At 35.6% G+C, this 19,951-nt stretch overlaps 1 protein-coding gene across 1 annotated transcript in view; it reads right to left on the reverse strand.

Annotated features, from left to right (window-relative positions):
• The window catches only part of CHST15 (carbohydrate sulfotransferase 15), a 51,625-nt gene extending 42,332 nt beyond the window's left edge, over positions 1-9,293 (reverse strand). Inside the window, exons 1-3 of the mRNA XM_044665667.1 lie at positions 8,754-9,293; positions 7,225-7,564; positions 2,923-3,069 (exon numbers count right to left, since the gene is read on the reverse strand). Of these exons, the coding sequence (XP_044521602.1) occupies positions 2,923-3,069; positions 7,225-7,564; positions 8,754-9,293 (1,027 nt within the window). The remainder of the gene's footprint in view (positions 1-2,922; positions 3,070-7,224; positions 7,565-8,753) is intronic.
• Positions 9,294-19,951: the final 10,658 nt, after the last annotated feature.

Genomic DNA, 19,951 nt, shown 5'->3' on the forward strand with positions numbered 1-19,951 from the left:
CAAGAAGTAGAAAGAGAAACACCATTCACAATCACCCTAGACAATATCAAATACTTAGGAATATACCTACCAAAACAAACACAGCAATTATATGAAAACAACTACAAAACACTTTCCAAACAAATAAAACTGGATCTAAACAATTGGAAAGCCATTGATTGCTCATGGGTAGGACGAGCTAACATAATAAAAATGACAATTCTACCCAAATTAATTTACCTATTTAGCGCCATACCTATCAAGCTACCAAAAAACTTCTTTACTGAATTAGAAAAAACTATAACAAATTTCATTTGGAATAACAAAAGATCAAGAATATCAAGGGAAATAATGAAAAAAAATGTGAAGGAAGGGGGCCTAGCAGTACCAGATATTAAACTATACTATAAAGCAGCAGTCATCAAAACAATATGGTACTGGCTAAGAGATAGAGAGGAGGATAAATGGAATAGACTTGGGGTTAATGACATCAGCAAGACAGTGTATGATAAACCCAAAGAGCCCAACTTTTGGGACATGAATCCACTATTTGACAAAAACTGCTGGGAAATTTGGAAAACAATATGGGAGAGATTAGGTTTAGATCAACATCTCACACCCTACACCAAGATAAATTCAGAGTGGGTGAACGACTTGAATATAAAGAGGGAAACTATAAACAAGTTAAGTGAACACAGAATAGTTTACTTGTCAGGTCTGTGGGAAAGGAAAGACTTTAAAACCAAGCAAGAGTTAGAGAAAATTACAAAATGTAAATTAAATGGTTTTGGTTATATTAAACTAAAAAGTTTTTGTACAAACAAAAACAATATAGTCAAAATCAGAAGGGAAACAACAAATTGGGAAAAAATCTTTATAACGAAAAACTCTGACAGGGGTCTAATTACTCAAATATACAAGGAGTTAAAGCAATTGTATAAAAAATCAAGCCATTCCCCAATTGATAAATGGGCAAGAGACATGAATAGGCAATTTTCAGGTAAAGAAATCAAAAGTATCAATAAGCACATGAGAAAGTGTTCCAAATCTCTAATAATTAGAGAAATGCAAATCAAAACAACTCTGAGGTATCACCTCACACCTAGCAGATTGGCTAAAATGAAAGAAGGGGAGAGTAATGAATGCTGGAGGGGATGTGGCCAAAGTGGGACATTAATGCATTGCTGGTGGAGCTGTGAACTGATCCAGCCATTCTGGCTGGCAATTTGGAATCATGCTCAAAGGGCTATAAAAGAATGCCTGCCCTTTGATCCAGCCATACCATTGTTGGGTTTGTACCCCAAAGAGATCATAGATAAACAGACTTGTATGAAAATATTTATAGCTGCGCTTTTTGTGGTGGCAACAAACTGGAAAAGGAGGGTATGTCTTTCAATTGGGGAATGGCTGAACAAATTATGGTATATGCGGGTGATGGAATACTATTGTGCTAAAAGGAATAATAAACTGGAGGAGTTCCAGGCAAACTGGAGAGACCTCCAGGAAGTGATGCAGAGCGAAAGTAGCAGAGCCAGAAGAACACTGTACACAGAGACTGATATACTGTGGTAAAATTGAATGTAATGGACCTCTGTACCAGCAGCAATACAATGACCCAGGACAATTCTGAGGGATTTATGGTAAAGATGCTGCCCACATTCAGAGGAAGGACTGCAGGAGAGGAAACATATAAGAAAAGCAACTGCTTGAACGCAAGGGTCGGGGTGGACATGATTGAGGGTGTGGACTCGAAACTACCACACCAATGCAACTACCAACAATTTGGAAATAGGTCTTGATCAAGGACACACGACAAAACTAGTGGAAATGTGCGTCGGCCATGGGTGGGGGGATTGCGGGGGGGGGGGTTGAAAAGGAAAGGAGGAGCATGAATCATGTAACCATGTTAAAAAAGAATATTAATAAATATTTGGAAAAAAATATATATGAGGAATATTTTTAGTCATGGTTGAGCCCCAAGCAATTTTAATTCTTTGAATCATTTTGGTTTTCAAAACAATACACAAGTGATTAAATATTTTGTGTAGAGATATATGTTGAGGAGGGAACAAGAAATGAAGCACTCATCTAGAATTTGTTGTCTTAGAGAATATTGTTCTTCTTTGCTTCTAGTCTATTTGTCATCCACCCCCAAAAACCTACTTCTTATTTTCCCACACCCAATTTCCTGACTCTAGATTTTTTCACAAGTATTCTTCCTCCTATCTCATTTCTCTCTGATAAAATTCTCACCTTATTTCAGGGCTTGGTTTATGTGTCATTTTCCTACACTTATTTGGTATATATACCTGTCTGTTTATAAGTTTTGTCCCTCAGTAGAATATAAACTTCTTGAACGCAAGGATTTTTTTTTGTTCTTGTACCTCTAGCACTTAGTATTATTCCTTGATCATAACAAATGCTTAATAATGTCTGCTGGATTGTCATGGATAGAAAATGGCAATCCTCTTGAGGATAATTGTTAGCACAATACCTGGAATATTTTGTTGTTGTTATTCACTTATTTCAGTTGTGTTTGGCTCTTTATGATCCCATTTGGAGTTTTCTTGGGGAAAGATACCAGAGTGGTTTGCAATTTCCCTATCTGGCTCATTTTACAGATGAGGAAACTGAATTAAACAGGCTTAAGTGAATTGTCCATAGTCACATAGCTAGTAAGTATATGAGGCTGGATTTAAAGTTAGGTTCTCCTGACATCAGTGTTTTCACTCTGTCCACTGGGGCACGTGGCTGCCCACCTGTATTGTAGGCATATTGTAGGCAAATTAAATTGAATAGGACTATTTTGTCTTTATATTTCCAGGACAGTCTTACTCTTAGTACATGCCTAATAAATATTAAGTAGTAGGACCACAGCCTTAAACCAAACCATTAATCTAGATGACCACAGATGCAACCTTTCAAGAACAATAGGTGTCATACCAATAACTATATTATTCATCTTGCTGTGTTCTGTCCCTGAATCACTCCGGAGTCCCTTATGAATTTCATGGGCTGCCAAGTCGAACAAGTCCAGGTAATCTTCCACTGGGGATCTGTCACGAAACCCATCTCTCAGTCGCACTATTCCTAAACAAATGGAAAGTCTGTGAGTGACAAGGAAAAGAAATAAGGAACAGAAGCCTTTTGGGTCTACCTCCTTTAGATCATACTTGACTCCCCCCAATCCCAACTAGACTATAAGCTTCATGAGGGCAGTATGATCTCATAATAGTAAGGGCAGAGATCTTTAAGGGGTCAGAATGCCTAGGTTTGAATTTAATAAATCTTAGATGTTTGACCTTGGGCCACTGGACCACCTCTCCACATGTTTCCTCATTAGCAAATTGAGAGGAAAGAATAACATTTATCCTACCTATTTCATGGGCTTATTCTATGGAAAGAGATTGGTACATTAATAAAAGGTTGTATAACTAGTGTGAGATTAGTACAGTAATTTGACTTTCCGTGCTAAATAAATGTGAAATGTTATACTGCTATCTTTCCTATAATACTCTCTCTGAGCATGATAGGTGCTCATTCACTGATTTAATGAAAATCACTGAGAAAAGTAAAATAAGCCATATTTTCTTGGGTAAATTCTGGTGGGCAATCAGATGGGAGAGAAGACTCATGAATGATTAAAATTCCCTTTATCTATAGCTGCTAAAATACATAACTGACTTTTCTGTGGAAAAAAATCATTTCATGTGTAGTTTAGATGATGGAAAACATCATAAACTACATTTGTGGAGATTTTAAGCACAATGTTACATCTATTCAAGCACTGTAAACATTTGAACTTTGTGAGGCATGGAGAGTTTAGGTATACTTGCAGTAAGTTAGGCACGAGCAGTGCCTTACATGTCTTACAAAAAACAATAGTGGGATGCAAACCAATTCAAAGGACAAGTGAATCAGAGATCTATCATGATTGTGAATTTGTTACTTCTCTTTTTCCAGTGATAAAGAACTCATGATTACTTAGGTCCAATATTTTTAAAAAGTAATTTGATTGCTTTTTGAACTATTTCTTTTGACATCAATCATTCTTAGGATCAGGATGCAAAGCAGAAAGGGATGTCAGAAGTCATCTAGTTCAATGTCTTCATTTTATAGAAAAAGAAGCTGAACTTAGAGAGATTAAGTTATTGGTCCAAGGCCACACAAGCATGAGATGGTGCTTGAACCCACGTCTTCTTGACTACATGATCATTACTCTATTTATCCTGCTGAGATACCTCTCAATTCATTTAAGAAACATTTGCTGAGCACCTACAATGTTCTAGGCACTGAAAAGGAACTTTGCAATTTATTAACAGAGGAACAGCTAAAACTTCCTTCTTTTTTGCTTTCAATACAATTTATCTTTAGATAGATTTTTAGATTACTGAAAAAAAACTTGAAATCACTTAGTCCAATATTATTCAGAACATGACAAAACTAAAATCCCAAAGTGATATGACTTTGTGTCACACAATTAGACAATATGGAGCCCTGACTCAACAAAGGTTCCCTTATTCCACTGATTCACTTGTCAAGTCACAGTTCCAAAACTTTTAATAAAATCACCAAAGTTTAAGAAAAAAAGAGAAAAATATAAAATGAGAAGTAGGAAGTTCACCATGCCTTCATTCAACTGTGCCCAACTATGTGATCCCATTTGGGGTTTTCTTGGCAAAGATATTGGCATGGTTTGCCATTTGCTTCTCCAGCTCATTTTACAAATGATGAAACAGAGGCAAACAGGGTTAAATGACTTGCCCAGGGTTACTCAGATAGTAAATATCTGAGGCCAGGTTTGAACACAGGAAGAGGAGCCTTCCTGGTTTCAGGTTTAGCACTTTATCCACTGTGCTACCTAGCTGCCCTAAGTAGCACCATTGAGCAAAATTAATAAAGACTAACTCTGCTTTCTCATGGATCCTATTTTGGATGTCATGGAGATCACTGCCATTAATGTAAAAAATGTTCTCCTCTACAGATCCAGTTCTCTGATGTAGGAGATAGTGTTTAAAAATGTTTAATGAGTCTGGTCCCAGAAAAGAGATGAGAAATGTATCTCCCTCCTTTCTTCAGAGAAGTTGTCATGGTGGTTGTAGGGGAGGTGGTGGTGTGTCCACGGAGATGGAAGAGTGGATACATATATCTGGAAACTAAAGTCATATAAAATAATTTCCAAAATTCTTCATGAGCAAATAAGTCCATGGGGTTGTAGTGCCCTAAAATTATTGTTTAACAGAACCTAAGTGAAAAGTCCCCAAAAAGGTTTATGGCAATCTTTTAACTGTGAAGAATTGATTAAAAGTTAGCCAAGAAATACTTAGAAGGATGTAAAACTTTAAAGTTGCACTAAAAGTATAACTTTTAAAAATTCAGTTTTAATGAATATGGAACTTTAAGAGGAAAACGCCCACTTGGCAAGTACCAAACTTTGGCAGATGATTAACATTTATCACCCCTAAAGACTGAATGACCAAATGTCTCCTGGCAGAAAATAAAAAGGTTAAGGAAATAAAACAATGATCTGAGAGCCATTTGGTGCTAGGCTGGGTTGGGGCAGAAACCAGCCCAAAGAATATTTACATAATCAGAGACTTAGAGAACTTAAAGAGACCATTTAGTTCCACCTCACCCTACTTCTCACCTCTCATTCAACCTGGACCCTATTTATAGATGAGAGAACTAAGGTTCAAAGAAGAGGACTAATTTTGCCAGTCACAGAGATAATGGTAGAGTCAGGACTAAAAGTAAAATTCCTTAATCCTGAACATCAGAATCTACATTTGAGATATTGTATGGCAATATCCAACCTAAGACAGAAGAATAACTAAATGCAGAAGAGGTATCCTCTGAGCAAAGTCAATAAAATGTAGAGACACAAGTATGCACTATCACAATTTTTTGTTATTATTCATTTCAATCATGTCTGACTTTTTGTCACTCTATTTGAAATTTTCTTGTCAGTTATTGGAGTGGTCTGCCATTTTCTTCCCCAGTTCATTTTATGGATGAGGAAACTGAGGCTAATGAGATCACACAGCTAGTATTTGAGGTCAGATTTGAACTCACAAAGATGAATATTCCTGACTCCATATCACAATGAGTGACTACATAAGTGAGTAGTCTGAATCACATTTAGCTCTGGCTGTCATAGATCCTCAAAATAAATGCTATGAGCAAGAGCTAACTACTGATATGAACCAGCTCTAGTATAATGTATAAGAAACTTTATTTTTATTTTCAATGGCTAAAAAAAAGCAAGACTAGCAGAATTTTTAAAGTTAATAAAATGCTTAATATGCTCATGTTTGATCCCACAAAGTTTTATTTATTTATCCCTCAAGTAGAAAAAATAATTCATACTCCAATAGAAACAATAGAACTCATGCCAGGTGCTGTCTTGTATTACAAGTTATCTTTGCATATATATATATATATATATAAATCCTCAGGCACAATAATGATATATAAACCACTTTGCAAACCTTTAAAGTGATAGACAAATTCTATTATTATTATAAAGATAATTGATAGATAATATGTATATGCATATAGAGATATATTTATAAAACACTTTATATCTATTCTCTCATTTGTTCATCATGACAAGCCCTACTTTGCTTTGCTCCAGCTTTGCTGTCAGATTAGATCAGAGGTCGGCAAACTTTTTGGCCGTGAGAGCCATAAACGCCACATTTTTTAAAATGTAATTTCTATGCCACTGCAATTTTGTAATAGGCAATGGAATGTAGTAGAAAGAGAATAAGACTTTGGGTCAGAAGGCTTGAGTTCAAGTCCGAGTTCCTCTGCTTACTGTGACCATGAGCAAGACACTCTGTAAGACCTTAGTTTCCTTATCTGTAAAATAGGTAAACTTGTATTATTCATGGGGTTTTTATGGGGAAAAAATTTTGCAAACTGCAAGTGCTAGAGAAACATGAATTATTGCTCCTATTGCAATGGATACCACTCATGAAATAGGTACCATACACTTAGTAAGCACTTAATTTTTGCTGATGACATTGATTGAGTTAGGTTGTTTCTAGCTTTGCAAATAGCTTTGTGATTTTATGAACAGCCCCCAATTTCACCGAGTTTCCTTAATCATTAGAGGCATAACTCCTGCTAAAGCTTCCCATCAGAGCTACTCTAAGGAGAGAATGATAGATGGAAAAATGTTCTGATAAGTCCAAAGTACCCCTCAGAGTTGAGATGCAACATGGGCCAACAGGCCTTACTCACCAAATCGTTTCCTTGTCCACCAGTGTGGTTCTTTAATGGCTGAGAATTTCACATCTGGGTGCAACCTGAGACGATCATATAGATCAGTCGTCCCACACTTTGGTTGCCCAATGATGTAGAAATGAGGGAGGCAACGTAGGCGGTAGTGCTTCTCTTTGAAATGGTACAAGTGGTTCCAAAACTCTTTCCTGAGATAATCAAAGGTTGACCGAAAATGCTTTGAATACAGTGCATAGAGGTTAGTCATATAGGGATCCGTGGTATTTTTCCCTGTGTATTCCTCATACCAACAAGGATTTTTACTTGTTGGAAGAAATTTGTTAGGGATAACTGAGAACATCTGTAACAATGACAGAAAAAGAAGACAAATTTAGAAAAATTGATTATTAAATTCCCCCAAACCAAAAACCCTGCAGATCTCTTAATATCATTATTATATGTATATATGTATATATATATACACATATATATGTATATGTATATTCCCAGAACTATTTATTTAAATTATTGAATTGAATTATTGCATTGAAATACTGAATTATTTGAATATAAAGGTGAATTAAAAGAGATAGATTAAAATGAAGATCTTTTTTTCCTTTTCCTTTCATATGCCTTTCTTGAGAAATGAATTAAATTTTTAAAAAAAGAAATCAGCAGGGAGAGAGTGATAGGTGACAGCCCAAGCCAACACCAGTCTACCATTACCTGCCTTTCTATCATAAAAGAGCAATCAAATTAAACCAAGTCAGCTGAAATCTGTGATACTAATTAAGTGCAGGAATGCTGGAGACAAGAATAATGATTAAGAACACTGATTTAGCTCAGGGTGGAATCATAAAATCAAATTTAACTCCACTTTTAAATTCTGAATTATAGGATCTGCATGAATGACTACAGCCCCAATTATCAGTTTTCAAGAAAGATATCTTAGAAAGCAATTATCAAAAGGGTATTTTAAAAAATTTATTAGTCATGGCATTTGGGACATTATAAATGAAATAGCACATTATTTAAGTTCCATATCCCTTGTCAAGTTTTCCTTGTTTGAACTGAGATTTTAACATTTATTGAACATGCCAGCAGCAGAGACTAACTTAGGTTACCTCTGAGAGTGTTTTAAAATCTGAGAAATTCCCAGGCCAGGACACTGGAAAAGGAAATATTGGAGGAGCTGAGTTGTCACCTGTCTTCCACAACTTCATGCTGAGTTCTCAGCCTTTCTCTGTCTGCCATTTAATAGAAAGAACACATACACAGGAGCCAAGAGACTTTGTTCCTTGGTTCTCTCAGTGATCTTGGGTGAGCCTCTTTATCTGTGGAGGTAGGGTTAATTTTTTTTTTTTTATCTATGAAATGGGGAGGTTAGAATGAATGATCTCCTAAGCCCTTTCCTTTTGTTAAATTCTGTGAGCCTAATTATTTGTCCCTTTATGTTCCAGACCAAAGTTAAAACTTAATAAAAAGGAAACTTTGCTTTTTTCCTTTTATAAAACAGGATGAGTATGAATCAAAATTCAGAGGATACTCACATGCAGTTCCTGTTTCTCAAGGTCTTCTAGATCCGGGAGCTGCCTTGTAGTAAATTCAACCTTTGAAGTGATTGAGTTGATAATTAATTTAATATTTGGATAATATTTTTCATATGAAATATTCACTAAAAAAGGTTGGTGAAAATCTTTCAAATTCCTCAGGTATTCATCATCCATTAAAGCTGGATTATTAGGAAAACTCCTATAACGCAATGATGATGGGATGAGCAGGAGTTCGTGTTTGGCCCCAGTCAGTATATAGGATGCCATCACCAAAGTCATTATGATCAATCCACAAACCAGGCTCCATCGCTTCCCCTTTTTGAAGCGAAAAAACCCACTCCAGCTTTCATTGTGTTCTGTCCTCACTTCTAAAACTGCAAGCAAGTTCATCTGCTTGCTATCCACTCGCAGCAGAATTTTCTCTCCTTTGCAGATGGGACACTTGTGGTGGCTGTGATAGGGTCCTCGGCAGCTAAAACACTGTTGGTGCAAGTCATCAGGTAACAATTGTATGCAGCAATTGACACAGTGCCTCATATTATTGCCTTTTTTATCGCTGCATCAATGAGCCATGGACCAGCCATCAAAATTATTTCTAACACATGCAAATTGGGTTGTAAAACTTTAACTACAATTTGTAATTACATGGATTTGTTGGAAAGCTAAAGAAATGAAAACACAAATAAAAATGAGCTGAAGCCAGAGAGTTAGAGAATGTACAAACACATTCTTTGGTTAAGCCCAATATGCAAATGAAAGGAAAAGAGAAAAATCTTCTGTGGGCATGTTTTGTTAAAGTTCACTACAATCATGGAAAACTCCCCAAATTGAAATACAGCTTGGAATGTTGCTCAAGTTTTTCCCATTGTGTGAAGTGAAGTAGAAGAGACGACACTGAAGGGCGTTGAAATACACAAAAAATTAAAAGACATCATTTTCTTCCCATTGATGAACACCTAGATGTATAAATTCCATGGAGAGATCTTTTCAGATTCTTCTTTTTTTCTTCCTATGTTTTCAAGTATTCACAGTTGGAAAGTATCTTTGAAAGTTTTTTGTCTTCTTGGGAAATGATGTTAAAGATATTTCAGATTACCTGAAATGAAAATTTTAAAGTCTTATTATTTGCTAACAATAGCCTGATAATTTTCATTTCTTTTCTAAGTCAGGCAAGCCAACTCAATAGCATAAATAGGGAAACGTATAGAACAACTCATTTACAGAGTATTTTAAAGTATAGAAAGTGCTTTCTTTCCAGAAATTCTGTGAAGTAGATAATATAAGTATTATTATGCTCATTTTTATCAAAAGGAGAACTAAGAGGTTTAACAGCTCACTCATAGACACACAGGAAACAAACATGATTCAGTGCTTTTTCTCAGAGAAACTCTAAGTGGTTTCTACATGGTACCTTGTGAATGGCTACACCCACCATCATTCTCCTAAGCTCAAAGCTTCCCCTCTACTTGCCCACAAAGCAAACACCTCAGTTCTTTTAAAAGCATTTCTTGGCCACCTCTGCCTTATTAGAGTACACTATTGTACCTCTGAGTCCTAGTATGCTGAAATCCTTCTCAAATAATCACAGAGCATATTTAATAACGTTGGATTCTGTGGGCTTGCTTGAATTAAAATACTTCTCCCTTTTCTAATCACTGTAGAGCAATAAGAGTAAGGAGAAGGATGATGGCTAGGAAGACAGAAGATGAAAAAAAAATTTTTCCAATAAAATCAGCAACTTCTTACTAATAGCTAACTTTTATTGTCATTTGGGGAAGAAACTCATACTTAATGAAAACACAGAAATAGTGAAAAAAGCCTTTTTGCAAAAGAGTAAGCCATCCAAAAAAGCATTTGACTTTAAGTTATTAGACAATTACATTCAGCAACAATATCCAATATATAGTATTCCCATGAGGAACATAATACTTCAGACTTTGAAACAATTTTTCATTTTCATCATTGGTAGAGGGCATAAGTTTTCAGAGTCCTTTAACAGAATGCTGTGGTTTTAAATGGACTGTTGCCAAAAGAATGTCTTTTAATGCTGTGATAAAAAAAGAGTGCTGTTTTCTAATCCTGGGCATGTGACTGATATATGTACGTGTATATAGTTACAGCTATCTAACATGCCTGGAATGCATGTCTTCCTTGTTTGGTCATTTTTCATCATGACTGATTCTTCATGACCTCATTTGCAGTTATCTTGGCAAAGATAATGGAGTGGTTTGCCATTTCCTTGTCATGTTCTAGATGAGGAACTTGAGATAAACAGGGTTAAATAACTTGCCCAGGGTTAAATAACTGTACAACAGTTCATTTTACTTCAACAACTAATAAGTATCTGAAGCCAAATTTGAACTCATGAAGATGACTCTTCCTGACTCCAAGCTCAGTATTCCATTCACTACACTACTAGCTAGCTGCTCCCTTCCTCGCCATGCCTCTTTCTTTAAGATAAAAATCAAGTACCACGTTATGGCATGAAGCCTACTTTCCTGATCCTGGAAGGCTAAGACCCTCTTTCTCCAACTACCTTGGATTGAACTACTTTTCATACATTTATTTTTACTGAATTCTATTAATGTTCTATATAGCTTTGTATGCCGTTGTATTGTTCAACACTGAAATGCAAGGTATTTGCAATGAAGCGAGATTCCTCATTCTTTGTATTTCTTTATCAAAGTGCCTGGAACACATAGTAGATGCTTAATAAATACTTGTTGATTGATTCATTGTGTGAGCATGTACATACACAAAGACACATAGGCTATACACACACACATATATATATAAATATATATCTGTTTGTATATATATATATACATGCACATATTACACACACACCCATAGACTAAATATATATTTACCAGATTTACCAGTACAACCCTCTAGTTCACTTAGGCTAGAAAGACCGTTATTTATTATTTATTATTATTTATTATTATTTAGTTTTCTTTTTGAGAGAGTAAATAAGTAATAGGGCAAGGTCAGTGAAGAAGACACTGCTAAAAAAAATGACCATCAATATGGGAAGCAGCAGATGTTGGATCAGAAATGAATGGAATGCTATGAAACTAGCATGAGAGGAAACATGTACCAAGTCTAACTAGTACTACTATCAAGAATCCAGGAAAGAGGGGCAGCTGGGTAGCTCAGTGGATTGACAGTCAGGCCTAGAGACAGGAGGTCCTGGGTTCAAATTTGGCCTCAGACACTTCCTAGCTGTGTGACCCTGGGCAAGTCACTTGACCCCCCATTGCCTAGCCCTTACCACTCTTCTGCCTTGGAGACAATACACAGTATTGACTCCAAGATGGAAGGTAAGGGTTTAAAAAAAAATAAAAAAGAATAAAAAGAATCCAGGAAAGCTCTGAGGATTGAACTCTCCCTCCCATCCATACACACACATACCCACTTCCCAAAGACTGCTCTGTCATAACAACCTTTCACTGCCTCCACTTCCAATACTTGGTCACTTGACAACCCCAGTTTGAGGAATAAAGAACCCTTGTCGGCTTTTCTGAAGGTATTCTGAATGAAGCATGTCAAAAACCACAGGGATACAACTTCAGCCTCCAACCTCAACAGTCTTAAGACATCTCTTGGTCAAAAACAATACTCCCAACAACAACAGCAACAACAAAAAGTTATGATCCTCTGACCTGGTCCTTCACTAAAGCCAAGAGAAATTATAACAATGGCAAAGGCAAAGACAAATCAAATTGAAAAAAATGCCTTCTTCCCTCCAAGAGCTCAGTGGGTTGTCACTTTACACCCTTCCATCTGTTGGCCAAAGTAAAGTCTAAGTGGATAAAGACCATGGATGGACTCTTGAGTCTTTAAAGACAAAAATGTGCACTCAGTACATTCCTATGATATCTTCTTTCAAGTCAAAAGAAGAAAATCTTTATAATCTTGCATCTCAAACCTAGAGGGCTTAGCATAAAGAACTTATTACGATCTGCCTTGTTAACACTAGTTACTCAAAACATTTCTCCTTTAAGGCCAGGAGATCAGTTTTCATACATTCTCTCTTTTTTCCCAAAGCACTGTGATTTAGAGCACACAAGAAAAAACAACTTTCTCCTCATGATGTTTCTCCTAAATATGAACAGAAAAAAAATTTGAGGAAGTATATTTATTGACATTTTTAACTTTACAAAGTGCTTTCCAGTACAATTTCTCATTTGATGTAAGATAAACAGCACAGGCATTATTTATCCTGATTTCACAGATGAAGAAATTAACAGATTTCTGGTTAACTAAATTAACCCAAGATCAAGGAGCAGGGACAAGAAAGCAGGCTGATTTTCAGACATCCTAAGCATTCTATAAATTTTATCATATGGTCTTTAACATTTTTCAGTTAATATAAGGAAGATGAATATTTTCTTATCCACCCCCAGAAAAAGTCCTCCCAAAAGAGAATATACACATAATAAAAATGGCTGTCAGTTACGTACATAGGTTTGCAAAGCATTTTACATATATTCATTCAAGTCTCACAACAATCTTGAGGTATAGGTATTGTAAGTATTATTATCCTTACTATATAGATGAGGAAACTAAGATTGAGATTAAGTATTTTAATCATGGATTGAGTAGTTTAGTAAGGGTTAGATATGAAATTGGAACCTAAGTCTTCCTGATTTTAAATGGGCCTCTACCCATTAGGTGTTACTTCAAAATAACAGAAAAATCAACAAGAACAATGGTATTGGGCTACGCTGTTAAAAAATGAACTGTTACATTAATTTTTTTTAAACCCTCACCTTCCGTCTTGGAGTCAATACTGTGTATTGGCTCCAAGGCAGAAGAGTGGTAAGGGTAGGCAATGGAGGTCAAGTGACTTGCCCAGGGTCACACAGCTGGGAAGTGTCTGAGGCCAGATTTGAACCTAGGACCTCCCATCTCTAGGCCTGGCTGTCAATCCACTGAGCTACCCAGCTGCCCCCTGTTACATTAATTTTTAAATACTTTCTTATCAATAAGAAGTCTAGGTAAGACATGTTTCAACACCAGCCACTCTTCTTTACTCAAAATAAGTAATTTATTTTCCCTATAGTTGATGTATGTGTAAATTCAACAATTTACTGTCAATCACTAGGCAGATTACAAAGGAACCTTGATGCCTAAATCCATTCATTAATCCTTAAGCAGAAACTTAAATTAAAATGCATCCAAACCTTGGCTAAACTCTGTACCCTAGGGAGATGAACTACAATAATGGGTACTCTGTATCAGCTACATGAGATTAGACTACTTTCCCTAAAATAGAAAGCATTCCATTTTTCAGTCCCTGCTTGGATGGCCTCAGTATTAACCTATGCAACAGAAGTATCATTAGCAAACCATTTATAAAGAAATTGTAATTGAGAGGCCCAGAAATACCACTTTATATTAAGTAATTGAATGCCCCCTCGGTGTTAGATCAATAAAGGGCATCCAATTTCACCCTGGCAAACTTATTAAATTATTACAGATATATGCTGAGATGGCAGAAGAAAGATGTCTGAAAAGTTCAAGAGGAATGTGGATAGACTTAAATAAATAGTCTCATTTAGGCACAACATTTATTTTTACCCTTTGGGGAAAGAAGAGTAAAATTGCTAATTACATTATTTTCTTTTATGTTTAAAATGTGTCTTAATTAGCCTCATGTAAAACAGAAATTCTTCTAATTATGCCAAGTAACTGAAATCTATCTTTTGGCTATGTATGAAAATATTTTTCAAGGAATGTTCATCAAGATAAAGTCTATTTTCCACTTTTGGACAAAGTACATTCTAGGATGCTTCACATTCTAGGATGTTTCATGTGACATGGTCAAAGTGCTCAAGAGACTTTGGGGTTCTGAACAGACAAATGATTCTTGTCAAAACTTTACCTAGAGAGTTGTACTTACTGTAGAATGATGTCCAATAACTAGAACAAAGCTGCCTTTAGGCTGAAGAGTGTAGAAGAAAGAAGCCAATTAGTTACCCGGAAGGTATGACATGATTAATGTAATAACATAAGGGATGTGGAAACAGACTAAAGCCCCTTCCCCCAGTCATTCTGAAATATCAAGAAAGCATTTGAAACTTATTCTAATCTGAAGCTTTGGGGCATCTGAAATCAGAGAAACATTTTCAGCTTTTTCTTAGCTCTCCATTTTGGTAACTGTTCCCTCTCTTCTGATTAGCTCCCCAAAAGAAACTGAAAACCACATTAGGGTAAGGATCAAACTAAGAGATGGAAAAAAAATTGATTACTTCAGATAGAAAAGTATCTCTTGCATTCACTTCTGACTACCTAGAAAGGAGAATCCTTAAAGGGAATGGTCAAAAACATTGAATGGTTTTAGAAAAATGATTTTTCAAAGGGTGTGCTGACTTTTATTCTGTTTGATGAAGAAAAATGTTAATTTTAACCTGAGTCCTGTAACTACATTATGTAATTTTTGTCTATTGTTTTGAGAACATAATAAATTGAAACCCAAAAATAGTGTGTGAGAGAGATTTTCATAGTCTTGGGATAGCTCTGTCTGTTTTCAGTTCTCTCTCTCTCTCTCTTCAATTCTCTCTCTCTCTCTCTCTCTCTCTCTCTCTCTCTCTCTCTCTCTCTCTCTCCCTTTCTATTACTCTCTCTGTGTTTCTCTCTTCCCCTTCTCTCTCCCTCTCTCTCTCATTCATTCTCTCTTCCTTTCCCTCTCCCTCTCTTCCCCCTTCTCTTTCTCTTTCTGTTTCGAACAGAATAATCTAATTAATAAAAATTATTTCTCACAGCCTTGTTCCCAAAGCACAAAGTAAGATTTCCCCCCATAGTAAGGAGAAGGAAATTTATAAAAAAAACACATATAAGAAATCAGAGAGTAAAGCATTTGAGAGCCATATGACATAGGGGCAATCAGCCATAGTTACACTATAGGAAGTATACCTTGTTAAAAAAAAAGAAAAAAAGAAGAAAAAATACTGCTAAAACAGATGAAAAGAAGGCTTTGGTGAGCTTTAAAAGGCCTAAGATTTTTGTCTCTGTTCCATAGAGAGGAACAGAAGCAACTGACATGAAAATACTACTTTTCAACCAAAGATCAGCAAGTTGATGCTTTTTTCCTTAAATTATTCCTTCAGCAACATTGAAACTGACACCATGGAACAATAGGAGAAAGTGAGGTAGAAAGTATTCCCTTATTACAACACATGTTTATGGCCTCCTAGCATTATTTGTAAAATTATTTGGATAATTTTTCCTCTTCTGATGAAGTCATCACACATACCTACCGAAGCTATAATTTCTTTTATAATTTCCCATCTTGCTTCTTTTTGTTGTCCAAGCCCTTCATCTAATTTAATTCCCTGCCAACTACCATCTTTCCAATTACTTCATTATCTCCACATTTACTTCAATGCCATCTGTGCTTTGCCTAAAACAGTGATATAGGGGAACTTTTGTCTGGTAAAAAATTCAATTCATGCCTAAATGTGAGGCGACATTATTATGTTGTTTCATTCTTTATCAAACACTTTAGTCTACACTAAAATAATACAACTTAATATACCCATTTTGTGCCATTTTCTGAACTTGAAATAAACATGAAGAGTCTAATCCTATCATTTTGCAAATAAGGAAGCTGAGGGAGACAGTAGTGAAGTAACTTGCCCAGGGTCACAAAGATTATAAGTGTCCATGGCTACATTTGAATTCAGGTTGTTCTAATGCCAGGTCTAGAACTCTCTTTATTATACAACCTTGATGTTTAGTTTGAAGTTGGCCTCCATGCAACCTACCATGCTATATTGTATTCATACAGCACTTTTAAAATTTGATAACACATAGTGATAACTAAAAATATAAGAGATCTCCTGAAGTGTATTCACTTTGCTCATAGGCGATTGCTTAGGAACTCACTCTTAACTTAATTAGTACTTATTTTAGAAAAACATATATAAGTTGGTTATTTCTTTACTCACGCCAAAAAAAAATCAAAATTAAAAGCAGGATATCAGAAAAGAGAAGTGGCTACTAGTCACAGGTACACTGATAGTAGCAAAAAAGGCCAACAGAAGGTCTAATAGAATGGGAGAAGAAAAAAGTTTATTAAAAGGAGATGTAAGACTAGAAAGCCATTGAGAAGCTTTCCCACATTAGGTCAGTGTCATATAGTCCTTAAGAAAAAGGACCCAGGATCACCATCATGCCATGAAGAGTAATCAGAATAGAACTTTGGTATTTACTTTAAAGACTTGGTAATTTTATCAGTATGAATATTTTGTCCAATTGTACAGACTAAAATCCCTTATCAATATATGCATTTCCAATCCATTTATCTCCATAAATACAGAAGAGAAGATTCACCAATTACACTGGATGACTTATGTGGCTCTTCTAATATTTTTAGAGGGAAATGCCAATGTATCACTCAAGATGTTTAAGTGAGATGTAAATCTCACAAATGAGTAGTTTCTGACCTCAAGGAACACAGGCTCAACCCCTACCTACTTAAATTCTAACTCCATGTTTTATTAATACAAACAGCCAAGAGAAGAAAGGGCCTACTTGTACAAAAATATTTATAGCTGCTCTTTTTGTGGCAGCAAAGAATTGGAAACTGATGGGGCATCCATCATTTGGGGAATGGCTGAATAAATAAAATAAAATAAAAGGTATAAATAAATATGATGATGATGATGGAATACTATGAGGCTATAAGAAATGATGAGCAGGATGATTTCAGAAAAAGCTGGAAAGAGCTACATGAATCAATACAAAGCAAAATAAGCAGAACCAGGAGAAGACTATACACAGTAAGAGCAATATTGCATGATGATCCACTATGAAAGTCTTAGCTATTCTCAGCAACACAATGACCCAGGATAATTCTGAAGGATTAGGACAAAGAATGCTATCCATCTCCAGAGAAAGAACTGTTGGGATTGGAATGCAGAGTAAAACATTCTATTTTTCACATTAGTTTATTTACATTTGGTTTTGTTTTTTTTCAGGGGAAGGTTGGTTTTATATGAGTATTCTCTTACAACAATGACCAAAATGGTAGAATGTTTTACATGGTAATACATGGATAACCCAGATCAAATTGCTTACCATCTTCAAAAGAGGAAAGGGAAAGAGGGAGACAATTTGGATCTTATACTATTAGAAAACTTATTCTGAAAAATGATATTGCATGTAATTGGGAAAATAAAATTTCTTTAAAAAAATGCTAACAGCCAGTAATGTACAGAAAAGAATTATACAAGGGTATGCATAATAATAAAAATAACTGGTTTCACCTGGCCACCTACATCTCAGCTGTATATTCAGGTATCCAAGAGGTGAAGCAGAATATATGAGAGTTCCAGGAAACTAGCTCACACCAGCCAGATTGCATCATCCCTTTTTCATACAAGACTGATTCTCCCTGTTTTTGGTCACACCTATTCCTCCTTCTACTCAATCTTGGGCCCAGATCATCATTTCTTTGTAGTACCTCTCCAAGGAACTCCACCTAAGTGGGTAAACCCAGACATATGCAGAAAGACAGGAAGGGACAGGAAGAAAAATCTATTATAAATTCAGGCATTGTACTAAGCCATGAGACCCCAAAGATAACATTTTGTAAAAGATTCCTGCTCTCAAGGAGTTTATATTCTACCAGGGGAGAAAGCATGAACATACATGTAATTATCTGTAGTATAAAATATTTTAATGATGGAAAATAAATATAAAGTAGTTAAATACAAGATAATCTATAATAAGTAGTTAAATATAAAATAACCAATGTGGTAGAATGTTTTACATGGTATATATGGATAACCCAGTTCAAATTGTTTACCATCTTCAAAAGAAGAGAGGAAAGGGAGAAAGGGAGGCAATTTGGATCTTATACTATTAGAAAACTAATGCTGGATATTGCATGTAATTGGGAAAATAAAACTTCTTTAAAAAATAATAACAGCCAATAGTGTACAGAAAAGAAATATCATAATAAAAGATAATCAGAGAGGAGGGCAGTAATAGTTCCAGGTTGTGGGGAGGGAGTAAAGAAAGATATTATGTTGGTACCTTGAAAGAAAGGAGGAATTCTATAAGGCAGATGTAAGGAGGAGGTGTATGTCAGGCATGGGAGAAGGCTTTTGTGAAGGCACGAAACAAGAGAAGGAGTATTATGTGTGACAAGTAGAAAGAAGGCCAGTTTGGCTGGACTTAAAACTGCTTAAAGAGGAATAATGTATAATGAGGCTGGAAAGATATATTGTGGCCAATCTGTGAAGGTCTTTGAAATCCAAACAGGAAGAAAGGAAGGAAATAAGCATTTATTCAGAATACTTTATGCCAGGCAGAAGAGTTTAGAGAGTTTATTCTAGGGGCAACAGGGAACCTCTGGAATTTATTGAGTAAGGAGGACATGTTAAGCTTAAGAAAAACCACTTTTGCCATTGTATAGAGGATGGATTGGAGTAGAAATATAAGGCTGGAAGGCAATTATGACCATTCTAGGGTTCAATCAGTCTCAACCAGGGTATTCATTCAACCAACTTCATATTATAACATAAGTATTACATCCACTTTTTGAAAATTCTCATTAGAGATATAATAAGAACAATTTCTTTAGCATTGCGAATCTAAGAAAATTTAGCTTATGAAAATTCAATACAATTAGTGAGTAGACTGAATACCTGATTTGGTATCAGAGGACTTGATTTCACTTTACCACTTAAAAGCTGTGAAATCTTGGGCAAGTCACTTTTCTTCCCAGACCCCCAATTTCCTAATCTGTAAAACAAAGAGGTTGGATTATTTAGGGTCCTTTTTAGATCTAAATCCTAGGATCCTGATAGAGCGTCCAGTGGGAACATTTGGAAATTTTCACCATCAATGAGACATCTCCCTCCCCTCTTTTTTGGATCTCACGACACATATTCAGAGACACCAGAAAAATCCTTGTGGTTTTTTTTATGTTAATTTTGTAGACTGTTAAACAAAGTTATCTCTTTAATTATATCTATCACAATACCTTGTATAGTTTTAATGAGTGCATGAGAGACACTTTCAGCATCTGAAGCCACTCAGATATAGTTATCAATATGTATGTACACAGAGGTGTATTTACATGCAGCTAAACATATATGTGTGTGTATATGTACATGAAGTAGTGAGAAGGATAAGTGATCCACATGGCTCTTTGCCCTGCAGTGTTTTATGAAAGGTTT

Source organism: Gracilinanus agilis, chromosome 2 (assembly GCF_016433145.1).
Source record: "Gracilinanus agilis isolate LMUSP501 chromosome 2, AgileGrace, whole genome shotgun sequence".
Classification (NCBI taxonomy): Eukaryota; Metazoa; Chordata; class Mammalia; order Didelphimorphia; family Didelphidae; genus Gracilinanus; species Gracilinanus agilis.